The sequence below is a fragment of the Tenrec ecaudatus genome, chromosome 2 (assembly GCF_050624435.1).
Source record: "Tenrec ecaudatus isolate mTenEca1 chromosome 2, mTenEca1.hap1, whole genome shotgun sequence".
NCBI lineage: Eukaryota > Metazoa > Chordata > Mammalia > Afrosoricida > Tenrecidae > Tenrec > Tenrec ecaudatus.
Genome location: NC_134531.1, coordinates 31,475,368 through 31,494,494, shown reverse-complemented (window position 1 = coordinate 31,494,494; position 19,127 = coordinate 31,475,368). Strand labels below are relative to the sequence as shown.

The window sequence follows — 19,127 nt, the reverse complement described above, 5'->3', positions numbered from 1 at the left end:
TTCAGACTAAGGTGCCTGGTGCTTTCCGTCTGTGCTGGTACTGATTCACTTGCAATGCTTCCCCAAAACTCATGGTCATAGGTATTTATATTATGGAAGTATTTTATGCAATGGGATTCTCACCCCAAATGGGATTGTTATGTTGCCCGAGATCAACCTCATAGCCATGCTCCCTGAAACACCCAGTAACAGCACCTGATAATCAAGGAAGTGATGTCTTGTATTTCAGAAAAACTCATGGGGAACGTGTTGCAGCAGATGAAGAGGAAACGGAGCCTGGCCAGACTTTGTCAGGCTGTGTGAAAGAATAGAGACAAATGTGTGTATTGGATGAGCTAGATATGGGGAAAGGGAGGAAATGGCCCAGCCTGTGATGCCTGCCAGGCTCCCTTGCAGAGCCTGAGACACTTAATCTTAGGGTCATGGGTTCACCCCATATTGGGCACTTTGTTATTGAAAGGGTCAGACTGATGTAGTGGAAAAAGAAAGTCACTGAACCAGGAGTCAGGGGATGCATCTAATCTTGGCTTGGCCACTACACAGAGAATTCTAAAACCAAATACCAGGGCTCTGGAATTGGACACCCTCACAGGGCAGATGCCAAGAGTGAGAGCCACCGCACCTGTGGGCAACCCAATAAAAACTGCCAGAGAAGGCCAGGCAGGTATTTGGCAAAAATTTGCCTGAGCCATGCCCAGCGCCCACTGATACTTGAGGGCCACCCCAACCCACACCCCACTGTACCATGGGATGTTTTACCTTGAAACTTCAGATTTCTGGTGATTACCACAAGTCTGCCCAGTCCCATCGTGAACTTCCTCTACGGCGTCCCAACACCACCCCCCACAATATAAGTGAAAACACAAACCCTTGGTTTTATGTTGTCTGAAAAGGTCCAGGCGCTTCCATTGTCACCCAATCCCCTTGTACTGACTGCAGTATGCACGTCAGGGAGACTTCCTCACACAAACCTCAGTTTCCCCCACTGTCCCCAGAGGCGGCTGGCTTCGATGGATTACAGTTTACTAACAAGAATAAAAACCACAAGAACAATACGTGTTGCCACGAGTGGAATCTACTTCATGGCGACCCTATGCGCGTCACGGTGGAACTGTGCTCCACAAGTTTATCAAGGGCTGACTTCTTGGAAGTAGATTACCAGGACTTTCATCCCAAAGACCTGCGGGGGGATTCAAACACCAGCCTTTGGGTTCGCAGCCAGACAGGTGAACCATCTGTGCCACCCAAGGACTCCACCGTCCCACCTTTGCTTTTGCTGAAGGTTTCCTAGGAGCTAGGCATATAAAGGTTGTTATTCGATGCTACTGAGTGGACTCAGAGCAACCAAAGACAAGAGACTGAAACACCGCCTGGTCCTGCACGACCCTCACCATCGTTGTTAGGGTGGAGTCTGTAGTTGCAGCGCGTGTGTCAATCCACCTAATGGAGTGTCTTTCTCTTGGTTGTATATGAGAATAGGCCGCAGCAGTTGTGGGCCCTACAGCAACGGAATTTAGAGACTACAGGAGAACACAGAGTTACGTCGAAATCCCACCTGAGCGACGCTCTGACGGGAAGAAGCAGAGGGCCGTGACACAGTCTGGGTGGTCAAGAGAAGCCATCCTAAAGACAGGCTCCTTAAGCCTTCAGGGAAGGGCAGGAGTGTGAGCGATGGGGATGGGAGGCAGCGGGACGTCATACACACTGGCCAGGATACAAGAGCAAGACGTAGGAGCTCCCATTCGTGCTTGGCAATGTGTTACATCGTGTTCGTACCCGTTTCTCAAATTCTTTCAACTGTCTGTTAAGAATTATCATTCCCATTTCACAGACAGGGAGCGAGAGGCACAGTGTTTCAGAAATGTGCCCAACAGAAGAATAGTAAGAGGCAGAGGCAGGTTTGTGAAACACCAACCCCGCGTATTAAACCACGGATTGTTACGAATTGAGTCGTCCATCCAAAATAAAATTATGTTTAAGTCCCCGCCGCTGGGCCTGTTTGAAAACAGAGACTTTCTTTTACCCCGTTAATGAGATCACACCAGAGTAGGGTGAGTCCTAAACCTGCCCTTCCTAATAGTGTCTTCGTAAAAGAACAGACTCAACATGGACGCACGCACACACCTGGGGAGAGACGGACACCGCGTGAAGATCCTTCAGCACATGCAGAAAGCCAAGCAACATGCTGGCTACCTGCAAGAAGGGACCCTCCCATACAAGGCGGCCTCAAAAAGTTTCTGGGGAAAATCTCACTCTTTCAGTTCCAGTTTTCCACAAACTTTCTGAAGTGCCCACCTCCACCCCTACCCCCACCCTCCAGAGATCAATGCCCTGACTGAGCTTCTTGTTTCAAAACCGTGAGACAATAAATCGATGTGGTATTTTTGGTGACGGCCATGCTAGGTAACTGCGAGAGCTATGCTGCCTCAATCGTGGCCATTACCAAAAACAGTTTGGCCATGAGACCCTTTTAAACACATGAGGATCAGGAAGGAATAGAGTTCTACCAAGTCCACTCGTAAGAAGACAAATGCACTTATAAAAGTAGCATTATATTTTACTGATTGGAATGGAGGAGACATCGCCATAAACATATAATACATCTATGTATAGATGTATATATGCCAAGAACTAGACATCTGCATCCATTGCTACTCCCAGCCACAATGGCCGCACCGCTGTTATTGGGTGCCATCAAGTCTTTGCTAATTCCTGGTGACCCCGGGTAAAGAGAATGAAATGCTGATGGGTCAGATGTGACCGGCATCATGAGTACTTGAGCCCCTGGTTGCAGCTACTGTGTCATAGAAAGTGTCTCTTGCTTTGGCAGCGCATCTCACAGCAGCTCTACCTCCTCACACACTACACTAGCAAAGCCACTCCACCTGCCCGCCAGAGTTGCGTAAGCTAGGCGTGAACAGTTGACCCAAGCAAAGCTATTTCACAAGATACCAACAGCCTCTAAGACTGCCCAGCCTGGAGAAACTCCGCCAAACATCAAGTAGGTTAAACAATTATTTCATTACCCAACTTTGAGCTGAGAAGAAGGTAGCCGAAAAGTCTGGCGATTGAGAGAAGCCAAAGTTAGTCCATGCGTGCAGAGACGGTAAACGCGAGAAAAAATTGCCAGTGCAGATCATCATATTACAACAGACTTTTCCAATTAAGTTCTCTCGATAGATGTGGGAAAAAATATTTGATAAAATTCACCATCCAAACCTACATAGGTAATAAAATTCACATACACAAATCCAAGTAAAATTGGAGCAATCTGGGTTCGACTGGTGGATTGTATCAGAGCCAATATTCCAGGTGTGATATTATTCTATCGTCTATACATCTAGTGTTACCACTAGGAAAAAACTATGCAAAAAATGTATCAGGATCTCTACGTGTTATATTTTAGAACTGCTTGTAGGTCTGCAATTCTCTCGGTGGAATTCTTCCGTAAGTGTGGCGAGAGAGGGCGTGAAGGGAAGTAAGAGAAAAGGATAAGCTGATGAGGAGATGAATTTTATGGAAACAAAACTGCACTCACATTTGGTAAGTTACAATGTTAAATTCCTTTTAAAAATTGTCACCCCATCAGTACAATTTTCTTTTTAAAAAATGTAAGTTTCCACCTTTTGCATCTTGATGTAACACTTTGGAGGCTGCTAACAATAGACTAATATGACCCTGACCCCCAGCAGATAGAAAATAGATTAAGGTCATCGTACAGTTTGTAATGCCAACAATAACAACCTGTGTCTAGCTCCTTCCCTTCACCTACTTCAGGGAGATGATGATGTTGTTGTGCCAGTTTTGTTCCCGTTTGGTAATGAAAGATAATCACTTTGCAAAAAAAAAAAAAAAAAAAACCCTCCACAAACCAGGAATAAAATGGGAACTTCCGTACTTTAATAAAGATTACCTTCCGAGAACATTTGCTGTGGGCAGCAGACATCATGCTTAAATGGTGACATCTAAAATGCCCTTTGTTAAGAACAAAGCTAGGATGCTGCTTATACTCAATATTGTACTGAGAGCCTGGCCGGAAGAAAATCAATTTATTCATTCATTAAAAGCATTAAGGCTTGAAAAGACAGAATTGTCACTATCTACAGGTCATGTGATCACTTAAAAAGTGCATGATAAATTTTACACAAGCAATCATTTTAGAACTGGTAATGCAATGCTTCCGGATTCGAGATCAACAGCAGAAGCTGGAGAGATCATGATGAGCTTCATGGGCTGAAGTTTAAAGTAAGCACATAAAATAACTCATAAGTAGAAAGAAATAAGACATGTAGAAAGACCTAGGGAAAAAAAGATAAATCCGAGTGAAGACCATCAACTTTTCCTAAGCATGTGCTAGATCTGGTCCTATCATCTACAAGGCCCAGGCATGCCAAACTTCTTGTTCTATGAATCCCACATTTTACTCCCCACAATATTCCCCACGACCATGTGCCTAACTAAACTCACCAGACAAACACATCCAAGTGACATTCAAAAGAACCTACCAAAAATTCATCAATACTAACAACTGGTCCATCTTCAGAACTTGATTACATCATTATGATGAGCTCTAACATCTATTTGATTAAAAACCAGTTAAAAGTTGAAGTGATAATATTTTTATATGTTTAGCTAAATGAAATGCATTGTTAGATAATTAATTTAAATTGTACAGGGGTTTTCTTTTGCTTTATTTTGGGTCTGTTTGTTTGTTTATACTCATGTATGAGCCAAGTTTTTATGCACATTTTTCATGCAGTTTTTGTGGTAAAATTAGGTGCCTTAGCTGATATTCAGGTTGGCTTATACTCGAGTATATACGGTACTACAATGAGCCCACTAGGAAATTTTAAATCATATATGTGGTTCACATTGTGACCATACTCTATTTCCATTGACAGCATTGATTTAGACTCCCCAAAGGTATTTCAATGGCATGTGTACTAAATATGTGTGTATATATATATTAGATATATGTGTATGTGTTTATATAAGGAGCATAGGGGCTCTGTATGCTAGGTAGCGGGCTACTAACCAAAAGTCAACAGTTCAAACCCACCCGCCACTCTGCAGGAGAAGGCTGAGGTCGTCTGGGCCCGTAAGGATGACAGTCAAGGAAAGCCTACCCAGGATCACGGTGATGAGTCAGAATAAGCTGAGTGGCAGTGGGCTTGGTGTGTTTATATGTGCATATAGTCGAGACAGCAATAAAAATGGGTATGAAATCCCTGTATATTGTCAAACAGAAAATCCCTATAAGCTGATACCAAAGAGTTCAAGAAGAAAGAAAATGTTCTGAAAATGATGGTGGCAGTCATTGTACAAAGGTGCTTGATCTAATTGAGTTGTGCATTGTTACAATATCTGTAGAGCTCCCAATAAAATGATTTCAATTAATTTTTAAAAAGAAAATCCCTATAAAGACAGGTACATAAGATATATATGTATCTTGTATACAGCAATATATGAGAGAGATGCTACTTATCGAGTTCCAACTTTATGATAGGGTTAGGGCTAAATGCTTCAGAGAGATTATAATCTGTAATCCCTCCCACACTGTCAACCTGAAACAGAGAGGCTGAGTGACTGGTCCAAGACCACACAGCCAGGAAGAGCTGGACCCAGCTCTAAAGGCAGGTCTTTGCAGTAATACTTTTCGTAAAGAAACTGGGAAAAGTCCTGTTTGTAAATGACCATATCTTATAAAGCGGTACATCGTTCCACTTAGACAAGGACTATCCAACCCATAGGCCCCTCATGAAGAAGATGAGGGATCTTTTCTGAAGTGAATAGTTTTGAAAACCTACACACCCACTCAGTGGGCCAAGAGATCCACTGCTCGACTTGCTTGGAGAAAGGATCTGCGGAAGTGAGAGGCAGCAACACCGCAGTGAATGTGTGTCAGAGGCAACTGGAATGATGGACAATGCACCAGGTGAGGTGTGCTCAGCTGTCGGTGCCACACGTAGATGAGGTCAACTATTTGAGTAAAGGCCTTAGCCTCATCTAGGCGTCTGGCTCTGGATCACTCTTTAAAAAGGCATCGGTTACAGAATGGTGTGCAAAGCTCTGGAACACTTGAGTAGAAACAGACCCGTCCTGAAACCCAACCAGATTGCCAAAAGAAAGAACCGCCGCGTCGAGTTAACACTGACCCGGAACGACCGAGCAGGTCGGCGTGGAATGGCTGCGACCTTTACTGAAGCAGACTGCCACATCTTCTTCTGGGAACGTCTGGTGGGTTCGAAACAATGCCCACAGGACGGTTCACCAGCAAGCTTTTAACCACTGCACCAACAGGACTCCTTCAAGAAAGAGTCTCCTAAAACCCCAAATACCTTCTGTCATCAAACTTCAGAGAAACTGGGCTCACAAAATTGTGGCACTCCTTCATGCATCGTCTCCCCCCACCATCTGCTAGGCACATAGGTGGGAGGAACAAAACAGACGTCGATTCCGCATTCCCACAAGTGCCCAAAGAAAAGCAGTGTTCCTTCCCCAGCGGTTGGCGAAGAGTACGTGAAGGGGAGGGTAGAAGGAGACTAGGGGAGGGAGGGAGGAAAACTAGCCAGGAAAAAAAAAATCACAGAAGGCAATAGTGACATTCAGACCTGGACCAAGGAAGTTTTGAATGGTTCAGAAGGGGACACGTTGTCACCTCTCGTTAATTAGAAGCCTGTTTTCAAGATGCTGAAGGTCTGGGCTCATCATTACTTACATAATCCTCCTCATTGAGCCCTTGTTTCTCCACAGAACTTTTCACCTCCATGGAAAACTTTTCAAACTCAGGTTTCACTGTCCTCAGCAGAGTGACGGTTCGGAGAGATGAGTACGCCTGCTTAGCTTCAAAGTCGTGTTTGTCTCCTCGCTTCCACGAGCCATCACCTACGGGAGAAATGAAAATATTTATCGTTCCAAGCCAGTCACTATAAAAGGGCCATTATCCACTTTCAACTCTGATGTGTCCTTACATGTTGCTTTTGGCAGCCAGCGCAAGAGGTATTGTCATAGTTGTGCGCTGGGGTATAATGTGGCAACGCTGAGAATGTGCACGGAGAAGAAGGCTCTTTGGATGCGTGTCCTTTGAAATGTGAGACAGAAGGAAACACACGATCGCAGTAACTGCCTCATAATAACCGTATAACTGCAATTTTCAGTGCTCTGGAGCTGCAGCACCACCAGAATAAGAAGAACACTTTTATTTCTTTCTGATCACGCTTGTTTTGTTAATACCCACAATCAACTGTAGATGTGCTCAAAGTTGGTACTGTGCTACATAAGAAGCCTGGTTTGTGCAGCTGTTGCATGGCAGGCTACCATTATATACTGCAGAAACAATACCCAAATATTTTTAATTGATTCTGTTTAAAAAAAAAAAAAGCTACTTACTGCCATTGAGTCAATTCTGACTCACAGGGACCCTGTAGAACAAAGTAGAACTGCCCCTTTGCGTTTCCGAGACTGTAAAGAGTAGGAAACCTTGTCTTTCTCTCACAGAGCTGCTGATAGTTTCGAACTGCTGACCTTGTGGTTAGCAGCTCAACACATAACCATTATGCCACCAGAAGAAAGCTCCATCAAAAGAAAGCTACAGGTTAGAGATATTCTTGACTCCCTTCAAGGACAAAAGCAGCTCAGGCCAACGTGAGTAGTGTGTCCCTCTTGTGCTGTCAGCATCATGAAAGTTGTTTACTGGGAAATGTTCAAGGGTGCACTGAGAGTGAAATACGCACAGCTAACAGGTTAAGTACACAGAACACAGCCTAATAATAAAAGTTCTATATGTATAAACTCATTTAATCTTCCCAGGCTCTGTGATTCAGATAATATCTTCTTCACGTTTTGTGTTCTTGTTGTTGTTGTTGGGTGCTATCAGGTCAGTTCTATCTCACAGCAAGCCTGTGCACAATAGAATGAGACACCACCACGTCCTGGGCCATCGAGACAACTGTCCTGATGTTTAAACCAGGTTGCAGCCACTGTGTCCATCCATCTCACCAAGGGCCTCCTGGTTTCACTGTCCCTCTACTTTTTCAAGCATGATGTCCTTCTCCAGGGACTAATGTCTCCTTACAATATGTTCAAAGTATGTAGGGTGATCACTTCTCACCTCCTCTCTACGTTACAGATGAGGGAAGCAAGAGATGGAGAAACCAACCGCCCTACAATCACCCAGCCCACCGTTTCACACAAGCAAGGGCAATTTGCATGGACTGAATCATGATGTGCTTCTTGATCGTTTCATCTTGGAGAAAAAGAAAGAAAAAAGGCCTGCAGGGTCCAAAAGTAAATAGTGATTTTTGCCAAAGGAACCCTGGTATTCCGAAAAAACAGTCAAAGTGTTAGGCTGTTAGCGGAAAAGCACCAGTCGAGGTAAAACAAGGTAGCAGTCTGCTTCTGTAAAGATTCGTGCCCTTGGGAAACCCTACAGGCAGTTTGCCCTTTCTACTGAGTCACTATAATTTATAGTCAACAGCAAGGATTGGAACTTTTGAAAAAAAATTTAGCAATTTTTTCTATGAATAATAATTATCACAATCATTCCTGAATATCTATGGAAACCAAGCAAGGCACTCAAACTGCTGAGTCATTTGTGCATTTCCATCTTCACCAGACTTTTCTATCCCAGCTTGAAGCAGACAAACATGAATTTTTTACTTTCATAAACAGCTATGTGTGCACCAGGTTCCGTTAGAGTCAGGGGTTGGGCATCATAAGTGTTGAGACGGTCTCCATCACCTTCCAAAGAGTATCTTGAGCACAGACTCCTAAACATCTTTAGTATTAACACGGTATGATAAACAATTTCCTGGAGACTGGGGAGTAAAGGGAAGAAATCACTTCAAACAAAAACAAAAAACAATACAGAGTATGGAGGAAGAAGCAATGAGTTCAATAAGGGAAGTAACTCATATGAGAGACATTAGCTGAACCTAAATGTGTGAATGTGTGAGAAAGGTGAAGGATTGTGTTTTGCTGGGATCCACAATCCGCGCATGGAAGTCGCAGTCGAGAGATCAAACGAAGTGTTGCCTTAGCCAAGGCTGCTGCACAGACCTCTTTAGAGTGTTGAAAAGCAAGGATGTCCCCTTGAGGACTCAGGTGCACCTGACCCAATCCATGGTATTTCCCATTGCCTCATCTGCAAGTGAAAGTTGGACATTGAATAAGGAAGACAGAAGAAGAATTGAAGCATTTGAATTGTCATGCTGGGGAAGAATATTGAAAGTACCATAGTGTGCCAAAAGGACAAACTGACCTGTCTTGAAAAAAGTACAGCCAGAGTGCTCCATAAAGACAAAGATGGCGACACTTGGTTCTACATCCTTTGGATGAGTTGTCAGGAGAGACTAGTCCCTGGAGCAGGTCATCATGTTTGGTAAAGTAGAGGAGCATTGAAAAAGATGAAAACCTTCAAAGAGATGGATTGACACAATGGCTGCAAAACTGAGCTCAAGCACAGGAGCAATCGTGAGGATGGCACAGGTTCAGGCAGCAATTCACACTGTTGTGCATAAGATCCCTGTGGACTGGAAGTGACTTGAGGTTTCCTAACAACGACAATGCATGTGTGAATAGGCTTGTAGTAGGAGAGCGGTAAAAAGGCATGCGTGGCAGGGCTTAAGGCATGGGCAAAGTGCAAACGTGTATGACAACCAGCAGGCCGTGGGGAGCCTCATCCTGGACCGCGAGAAGCACAGGGACAAAGGATTTCTCTGTGCAGGCATCTGTAAAATCACAATTGTAATAATGACAACCAGTTATTGCTACTATTGCTTATGGTGGGCCAGGTCGCTGTTACAAGATTAAGAAGACGGAGATAGAATTCATGAAGCCCTAGATCAGGCACTTAATGAAAACAAGATTACATCGCATTCCACCAAACAGAGCTTGACAAAGTCTCCCTCCTCCTGAACACTAAGGCCAGAGCGCGAGCAGGCACCAAACCCAGTGAGCAAGGCAGCACTGCCACCCAGCCAGGGAACTACGCAACCAAACAGACAAAGTCGCCTTTAAAAGGAGACAGAATTCATTTGACAGGAAGACCCCACTGTCTAAGATTGTCCCGTGGTAGTTAGATAATTTTATGGCAACTAGATACCCCTGGCTAGGGGTGGAGTCAGACCTGTCAATCAGATCACGACCTGATGCTGTCTCCTTGGGGACGTGGTTTTCTCAGCAAAAGGACTCTGGGAGCCTCCTCCTTACTCTGTCACTTTGCCTCCCTGCCTGCCGGGATTGAGTCGTCGGCGCTGAGAGTTGCCAGAGCCCTGCCATGTTTCCACTGATGGGCCACACAACTCTGAGCCCACCAGCCTGTGATTTGCCTGTATTCTGCATCGTGTTAGTCTAGATTGACGAGAGAAGCAAATTCATAGACACTCGTATGTGTGTAAGAGGTAACTTGATATCAAAGAGCAATAGTACATCAAGAACACATCCCAGCCCAGTCCAGTCCAGTTCAAGTCCAGACGTGTGATATCATCCCATATGTCGATACTAGTCCATAAATTCCTCTTTAGACTCACTTATCCATGCAATGAGGCTGAATGCAGGAAGATCACAGGCCAGTGGTTGGAAAGTCTTATGGTAGAAGCATCTCAGTAGGTGTGTGAGTCTCCACGTGGATCCTCCAGCTCCAGGGCTCTAGCTGCATCATCATAACTCCATCAGGCTCGTCATCAGTAATTTCCCGCAGGGAGTGAGTGTGTGCCCCACCTCCCCCGAGCTACATATCTCCTTAGTGCCTCCAAATGAGGTCATCAAGCTGTGACATGATTGATAAGCTAAACTCCGCCCCTTCACTCTCAATAGTCTCAAGCAAGTTGGCACAAGATTCTGCAATGCATAACTGCATGACTGCGTGAGGCTGTGTGGATCTGAAGAGGAACTTATGGACATAAGTTAAACTAGCTGAGATGCCTTCTTGATATATAATTACTTCTTGATATAAAGCTTATACATACATATATATATCACTATCTTCTTCCAAGTTCTTTATTCAATGTCCAATTTTCACATGTATATGAGGTGATTAGAAGATACCATGGCTTGGGGCAGAAGCACCTTAGTCTTCAAAGTAACTTCCTTGCTCGTCAACACTTTAAAGAGGACCAGATGAAGAGAAACAGATCTTTCTCCTGCAGAGATGCTGGGTGGGTTCAAACTGCCAACCTTTCAGTTAGTCATCAGGCTCTTATCCATAGAACACCAATGCTCCTTAATAGACATGATACTATCATTGCCATCAAGTTGATCCCAATTCATAGTGACCCTGTACACAGGGTAGAATTTAGGACAGTGTAGAATTTAAGGGGCATACAGCTTCCTCCTTTTCCTGTAGAGTGGCTCGTGGTTTTGAACCACCAACCTTACAAATAGAAGACCAACATTATGCCATCAGGGCTCAACAAAAAAATGATAATGCTTAATAAATGTAACCCATTGATATTGGGTTAACTCCAACTCATAGCAACAAAATCTTTATGGGAGCAGACAGCCTCCGATGTCTCCCCAGGAGCACCTGGTGGGTTGTAATCTCCAACATTTCCGTTAGCAGCCCAACACCTAACTCACTGTCACACCAAACATCCTACAAAAATATTTAAGGTGAACTAAATATCTATAAACAGCCACTACAGAGTCTATAAATTACAACTTTTATAGATGCTTTTGTTTATAGTGTGTGTTGTTGTTGTTGTTGTTATTGATGTTCACTGCCATCATATCGGTCCAACTGACTGGGACTGGTTGTTCAACAGAAGGAAACACTGCAAGGTCACCTTTACCATCCTCAAAATCACTACATTTGAACCCGTCATTGCACTATGTCGATCCATCTCCATGATGGTCTTCCTCTTGTTCACTGATCTTCTACATTGCAAAGCATGATGTCCTTTTCTAGGGATGAGTCTCTCCTCAAACCCAAATGAAGTTCATTTTTACCAAACCATAATTTAAATACATCAACTCTTCTTCAATCTCACTGCTTCGATGTCCACCTTTGACATGAATATGAGGTGATTAAAAATATGATCAGTTCTGGAACATCTTAATTCTCAAATTAGCATCCATGTTTCTGAACACTAAAAAGGTTTTGTGCAGCAGCTTTACCCAGTGCGATGAAGAGTTTGATCTCTTGATTGCTGTTCCCATGAGCATTGATTATGATTCTAATGAGATGAAATCCTGACAACCTCAATCTGCTCTCCATTTACCATCATGTGATTGATTGGTCCACTTGTGAGGATTTCTGTTTTCTTTACATTGAGCTGTATTCCATACCAAAGACTGCAGCCCTGGTGCTTTAAGTCTTCCTTAAATTTCTGCAAGCAAGTGTGTGTCATTTGCATATTGCAGATTTTTAATAAGCCTGCTTTCAATCATGATACTGTGTTCTTTTTCATCTGGTCCAGTTTCTCAGATTATTTGCTCAGCATACAGATTGAATGACTATGGTGAACGGCTACAGCTATGTGTCTGTAGCCTCTCCCATATCAGGCTATTAAACACTAAGAAAGCGGAGGCCAGTTGGCATGATGCCCCATCAGAGAGGACAGATTTAATTCAGTAAACAACTGGGTGCCCCTGACGATTTATGAGTGGTGAAGAGAAGGGTGGCATGCTTTTGTAATCATAGATTTGGGAAATATTCATGGATTAGAATGAGAAAACATGAAAAGTTCACAGCCTACAGTGATCCAGGCAAGAGGTTATCTACCAGAATATACACAGTGAAAATGTTCAAATGATTGTCAATGTGGTTAGACTCCTGGATGAGTTCTTTTCTTTTTTTATGCATTTCTGTATTTTAAAGTTTGGAATTAAATATATGTACTACTGTCGTAGTGCTGAGTGACACTCCACTACAGTTAGGGAGTTAGTGCTACAAGAAGGATGTGCTGCATCTGGAGGAAAAACAACGGGACCGACAGTTCCAGGGGGACTTGGGGTGGGGGGGTGGGGGGTAAGGAAGTGGTGTTAACAAACACAGGAACAAGGGAAAAACATGGGACCCCAAATGGTAGAGAGGGGGGAGTGGCAGGCGGCCTGGTGGGAAATGATCAAGGGTAAGGTTGCATAGAGAAGAGGTATACTCTAGCCCAGGTGGCGACGAAGCATGGTAGTAGGGCAGGAGGAAAGTCAAGGGAGATGGAGGAAAGAGCTAGGAGTCAAAGGGCATTTATGGAGGTCTAGACAAAGACAGGTACATGCAAATATATATATAGGAGGATGGGGAAATAGATCTATGTGTCTATATTTATAGGTTAAGTGTTAAGGTGGCGGAAGGACCTTGGGCCTCTACTCAAACACTCCCTCAATGCATGAATACTTTCTTTTATTAAATTGGAACTCTATGATGCTCACTCTCCTGACACAACTGCTGGAGCCAAAGTGGGTGAACAAGTAAATGCGGTGAAGAAAGCTGATGGTGCCCGGCTATCAAAAGAGATACCATCTGGGGTCTTAAAGGCTTGAAGATAAACAAGCGGCCATCTAGCTCAGAAGCAACAAAGTCCACATGGAAGAACACACCAGCCTGTGTGATCGAGTGGTCCCGAAAGGATCAGTTACCAGGCATCAAAGAACAAAAAATCATATCATTGACTGCACACCTCCATGATAGGATCGCTGAAGACAAATGGGTGCATAAGCAAATGTGGTGAAGAAAGCTGATGGTGCCCGGCTATCAAAAGAGATAGTGTCTGGGGTCTTAAAGGCTTGAAGGTGAACAAGCGGCCATCTAGCTCAGAAGCAAAAAAGCCCACATGGAAGAAGCACACCGGCCAGTGCGATCATGAGGTGCCAAGGAACCAGGTATAAGGCATCATGCAAAAATATATATATATGTGTGTGTGTATGTATATATATGTGTGTGTGTGTATGTATGTGTGTGTGTGTGTGTGTGTATATATATATACCATATTAAATGAAGGGGGAAGTGCAGAGTGGAGACCCAAGGCCCAAGTGTCGGCCAATGGAGATCCCCTCATAGAGGGGTTTAGGAGAGGAGATGGGTTAATTAGGGTGCGAGGTAGTACCGATGAAGAACACAGCTTTCCCCCAGATCCTGGATGCTTCCTCCCGTCAACTACCATGATTCGAAGTCTACCTTGCAGGGCTGGATAGGGCAGAGGCTGTACACTGGTACATATGAGGGCTAGAGGCACAGGGAATCCAGGGTGGATGATACCTTCAGGACCAAGGGTGTGAGGGGCGATGCTGGGAGAGTGGAGGGTGAGTGGGTTGGAAAGGGGGAACTGATTACAAGGATCCACATGTGACCTCTTCCCTGGGAGAGGGACAGCAGAGAAGGGGGGGAAGGGAGACTCCGGATAGGGCAAGATATGACAAAATAACGATGTATAAATTACCAAGGGCACATGAGGGAGGGGGTTGAGGGGAGGGAGGGGGAAAAAAGAGGACCTGATGCAAAGGGCTTAAGTGGAGAGCAAATGCTTTGAGAATGATTGGGGCAGGGAATGTACGGATGTGCTTTATACAATTGATGTATGTATATGTATGGATTGTGATAAGAGTTGTATGAGTCCCTAATAAATTGTTATAAAAAACATTAAAAAAGCTATCAAAAGAGATAGTGACTGGGGTCTTAAAGGCTTGAAGATAAACAAGCGGCCATCTAGCTCAGAAGCAACAAAGTCCACATGGAAGAACACACCAGCCTGTGTGATCGAGTGGTCCCAAAGGGATCAGTTACCAGGCATCAAAGAACAAAAAATCATATCATTGACTGCACACCTCCATGATAAGATCGCTGAAGACAAATGGGTGCATAAGCAAATGTGGTGAAGAAAGCTGATGGTGCCCGGCTATCAAAAGAGATAGTGTCTGGGGTCTTAAAGGCTTGAAGGTGAACAAGCGGCCATCTCGCTCAGAAACAAATAAGCCCACATGGAAGAAGCACACCGGCCAGTGCGATCACGAGGTGCCCAAGGGACCAGATATAAGGCATCATGCAAAAAAAAAAAAAAGATATAAATGTGTGTATGTATGTGTATTTATGTGTATATGTATATATGTATGTGTATATATATATTATATTAAATGAAGGGGGAAGTGCAGAGTGGAGACCCAAGGCCCAAGTGTCAGCCAATGGAGATCCCCTCATAGAGGGGCTTAGGAGAGGAGATGGGTTAATTAGGGTGTGAGGTAGTATCGATGAAGAACACAGCTTTCCCCCAGATCCTGGATGCTTCCTCCCCCCAACTACCATGATCCGAATTCTACCTTGCAGGGCTGGATAGGACAGAGGCTGTACACTGGTACATAGGAGGGTTGGAGATACAGGGAATCCAGGGTGGATGATACCTCCAGGACCAAGGGAGTGAGGGACGATGCTGGGAGAGTGGAGGGTGAGTGGGTTGGAAAGGGGAAACTGATTACAAGGAGCCACATGTGACCTCTTCCCTGGGAGAGGGACAGCAGAGAAGGGGGGAAGGGAGACCCCGAATAGGGCAAGATATGACAAAATAACGAGGTATAAATTACCAAGGGCATATGAGGGAGGGGGGAAAAGGGAGGGAGGGGGGGAAAAAAAGGAGGACCTGATGCAAGGGGCTTAGGTGAAGAGCAAATGCCTTGAGAGTGATTGGGACAGGGAGTGTATGGGTGTGCTTTGTACAATTGATGTATGTATATGTATGGATTGTGGTAAGAGTTGTTGGAGTCCCTAATAAAATGTAAAAGAAGAAAAAAAAAAAAAAAAAAAGAAAATGATTAGGGCAAAATATGTACAGATGTGCTTTATACAATTGATGTATGTCTATGTATGGATTGTGATAAGTGTTGTATGAGCCCCTAATAAAATGTTTAAAAAAAAAAAAAAAAAAAAAAAAAAAAAAAAACATTAAAAAAAAAAAGAAGGATGTGCTCCGTGGGTGGCAGGGAAAGGGGGAGAAAACCAGGTTGTTGTTAAAAGAAATGGCATTCTAGGGCCTTAAAAACTCATTAAGAGTCTTGCAAGGTGCAACTATTTCACCCTCATTCTGAGATAAGAAAAATCATGAAAATCAAAAGACATATGGAAAAAAATTGGTCCAGTGGAGTAATGGGCCATGTAAACATCAGTCTCCATAAATAACCCTGAGATCAGAATAACTAGATGGTGCCAGGTTACCACGACTAACTTGTCTGGAAAGGATCACATTAGAAGGTCTTAGATAAGCTTGGAGAAAAATGTAAAGGAGACCAGGCTTAGTGGTGAGATATAGTGGTACCCACAGAACTAGAGCCCTTAGTCACCCTTCACGTGTGGGACTGAACTAACAACTGTGTGTGAAAAATGAACCACTTAAGATCAAAGGGGCTGCATGTACTAAGAACAAAATTCAGAAGAATTTAGGAAATTAGGAAAGGAGCTGGAATGGAAACAGGAAACACAAGGAGGACCTGTGATACGTGGTAGTACATTGAAGGAATTGCAATACATAAGACAAAAAAACCCTATATGAATCGTTGGATGTAAAGCTAATGATTGGCTCTGAAAACCTTCAATTAATTCACAATTAAAAACTATTTTACAAGAAAGAGAGGAACATCATAGATAGATGAAGGAGTAGAGCTTAGTAGACATGGGAATAATAATCATTTCCGTTAGGGACATAGTAAGTCAAAGGTAACTATAAAAGCTCCAGTGACAACATCAAGTGACAACACTGCTGGGATGGATATAGTAGGCTGAATGGAGAAAGAAGAGAGAAGGCAACAGGAGAACTAGTGAAGTCGTTTCCATGGTTAGAACTGAGAGGCTGGCTGCACTGAGTGGAAGTTCAAAAGAAGTAAGAAGGATTGAGTACAGAACACCTTGAAAAGGATTATTTTTATTCAACAGGAGCAAAAAGAGAAGACAGAGAAGGAGCTAGCAGAGGACCAGAGAATGCTAATTCACCATAGCTAAGAGTTTCCCGGAAAAGATTCATGTTCAAGTCACAGCCAATCCATCTGAAAAGCAGCTAGCACTGGTCTATCAAAAGGTCTATGTGTTTACTGTGATACTAAACATATTTCACAGTGGAATTTCCAGGCTAAGACAGACTACAAAATAAGTAGATCACCTGGTGATCTACTTTCAAAAACTAGTCAATGAAATCCTTATGGTTCACCATGTCCCATTATATTGAGTAAGTGTCTGAGCACTGACTCAATGGCAAATGATAAAGAACAAACCACAGTGAATGCTCAAGAGCTGTGATGTCTAATACTGTAGTCACTAGCGGCAAATGTAACCATTTAAATTAATTAAAATCAGTAAATCTTACAGCTAAATCCCTCAGTGACCCTAGCCATATTTCAAGCACTCATTACCACTTTCAACTGGCTACTGACTACCATTTAAAAAACATCATCCATCGAAAGAAGATATATGAGCAACTCCAGCAAGATGGCAAACTAGACAGACAAGTTACCCACTTTTTCTACAACAAAGGCACAAGAAACCACATGAAACAGGTACAGATACTAATCCTAAAACCCTGAGCTTCAGAGGACAGGTTAGAGAAGTAGAATGAATAGTAACTCGGAGTAGAAGATGAACAAAGGCAGTGAGACAGAACAGACAAAACCAAATGAATGTTTCAACGGACCAGCATGACCATTTTTTACTTTTGCAAGCCGTGTTCAATTGGGACAGCAACCTGATAATCAATTATGATTGTCCAGGGCAGCACAAGTGCCCACACTGGTTGCTGGTGACCAGAAAGTTGCACTCCTCCCCACACATATACCTGGTGATCAGGATCCTAGTCAGTCCCCACCTTCACACGCCCAGCAGTCAGTGTCACCCCAACCCCAGTACAGCCATCTCTACCTAGGATGAGAGATAGATGCACCCTTATGGACGGGACACCAGATACATACCATGAGTCTGGAGGTCTGTGAACTTCTCCTCAGACCAGCAGAAGACATCATACTAGATGGGTGACATTCCCCTAGCCATCCCTGAGTAGGCAGAAACTCCTTCCAGAATCAGACACCCTAGCCCTACCTGCCCTTCAGTGCCTCAAGAACTTATTCCAGATCAGTTCCCGACTCTGAGACACTTTCGAGGCCAGTAGAAACTACATCTCAGACCAGATTTCCCACTCTTTCATCTCTTTCCACTGACCCATACAGCATGCCCAGCCACCTATTTTTCCTTTCTCAGCCCTGATCCCTTCCCTTTAGTCTTTTCTTTTCATGACTTTTCTTTATTTTTTCCAATATTTCTCGTTCTTTATTCTCATTCAACTTTTGTTCCACTTTTCTTTTCCCTCTCCTTTTTTTTTGTTTTTTTTTGTTGGTTTGTTTCTTTGTTTCTTTATGAATCTACTTCTCTCCTCCCTCTTTCCTGGCTTGGATTAGCATGGTCTTTATTTGTCTTTTTTTTTCTTTTTTCTCCTCCATTTTTCTCATGTTTTTAATTTTGTTGTTGTGTTGTTATGCACTTTCTTTTGCTATTGACTAATTTCCCCTCTACTTATTATTTCCCTTTTTAATATTTTTTGTTTTACTCTGGCCTTGAAGATAAATCTCTCAGTACTAATCAGCTAGAGATATAATCACAAGGAAAAGAACCAAAAATTAAACTCTGGGGAAAATCTGAGAAGTATTTGAGACATCATCAAGAGTAATAAATTATATGGAACAACTAGACCAAAGTAAGAACAAGAGAAAAAAAATGAACAAAGAATTGTTGTCATTAAACTTCTATACTATCATAAAATACCAGACAATATGCATTTAAAAAAATGAAAAACTCCTAACAGGACAGAACCTAAAAGAAAATCACCAAGTCATATCTTAATCAAACTTTCCAAAACTTAAAACAAGGGGGAAAATCCTAAGAGCAGCTTGGGAAATATTTAAAATTACTCAAAGAAATACCAATCAGCCCACGCTCTGCTTTTTTTTCAGCAGAAACCATGGAAGCAAGAAGGCAATTAGATGAGCTATAGAAAACTCAGAAAGAAAGAAAAAAAACCCTTGACAATGAAGAATTTATAGCCAGCAAAATTGTCCCTCAAGTAGATAGCAAAATAAAGACATTCCTGAATCAACATAAATTAAAGAAATTTGTAAAAACAAAAAACAGACCAACTTTGGAAGCAATACGAAGGGGTGGTCTTTAA

At 43.1% G+C, this 19,127-nt stretch overlaps 1 protein-coding gene across 2 annotated transcripts in view; it reads right to left on the bottom strand.

Moving 5' to 3' along the window:
- Positions 1 to 19,127, bottom strand: part of NPR3 (natriuretic peptide receptor 3) — an 89,620-nt gene that overhangs the window by 53,168 nt on the left and 17,325 nt on the right. For both annotated transcript variants that reach the window (XM_075540906.1, XM_075540907.1), the window contains exon 3: positions 6,719 to 6,885. In XM_075540906.1, coding sequence (XP_075397021.1) covers positions 6,719 to 6,885 — 167 coding nt within the window. The remainder of the gene's footprint in view (positions 1 to 6,718; positions 6,886 to 19,127) is intronic.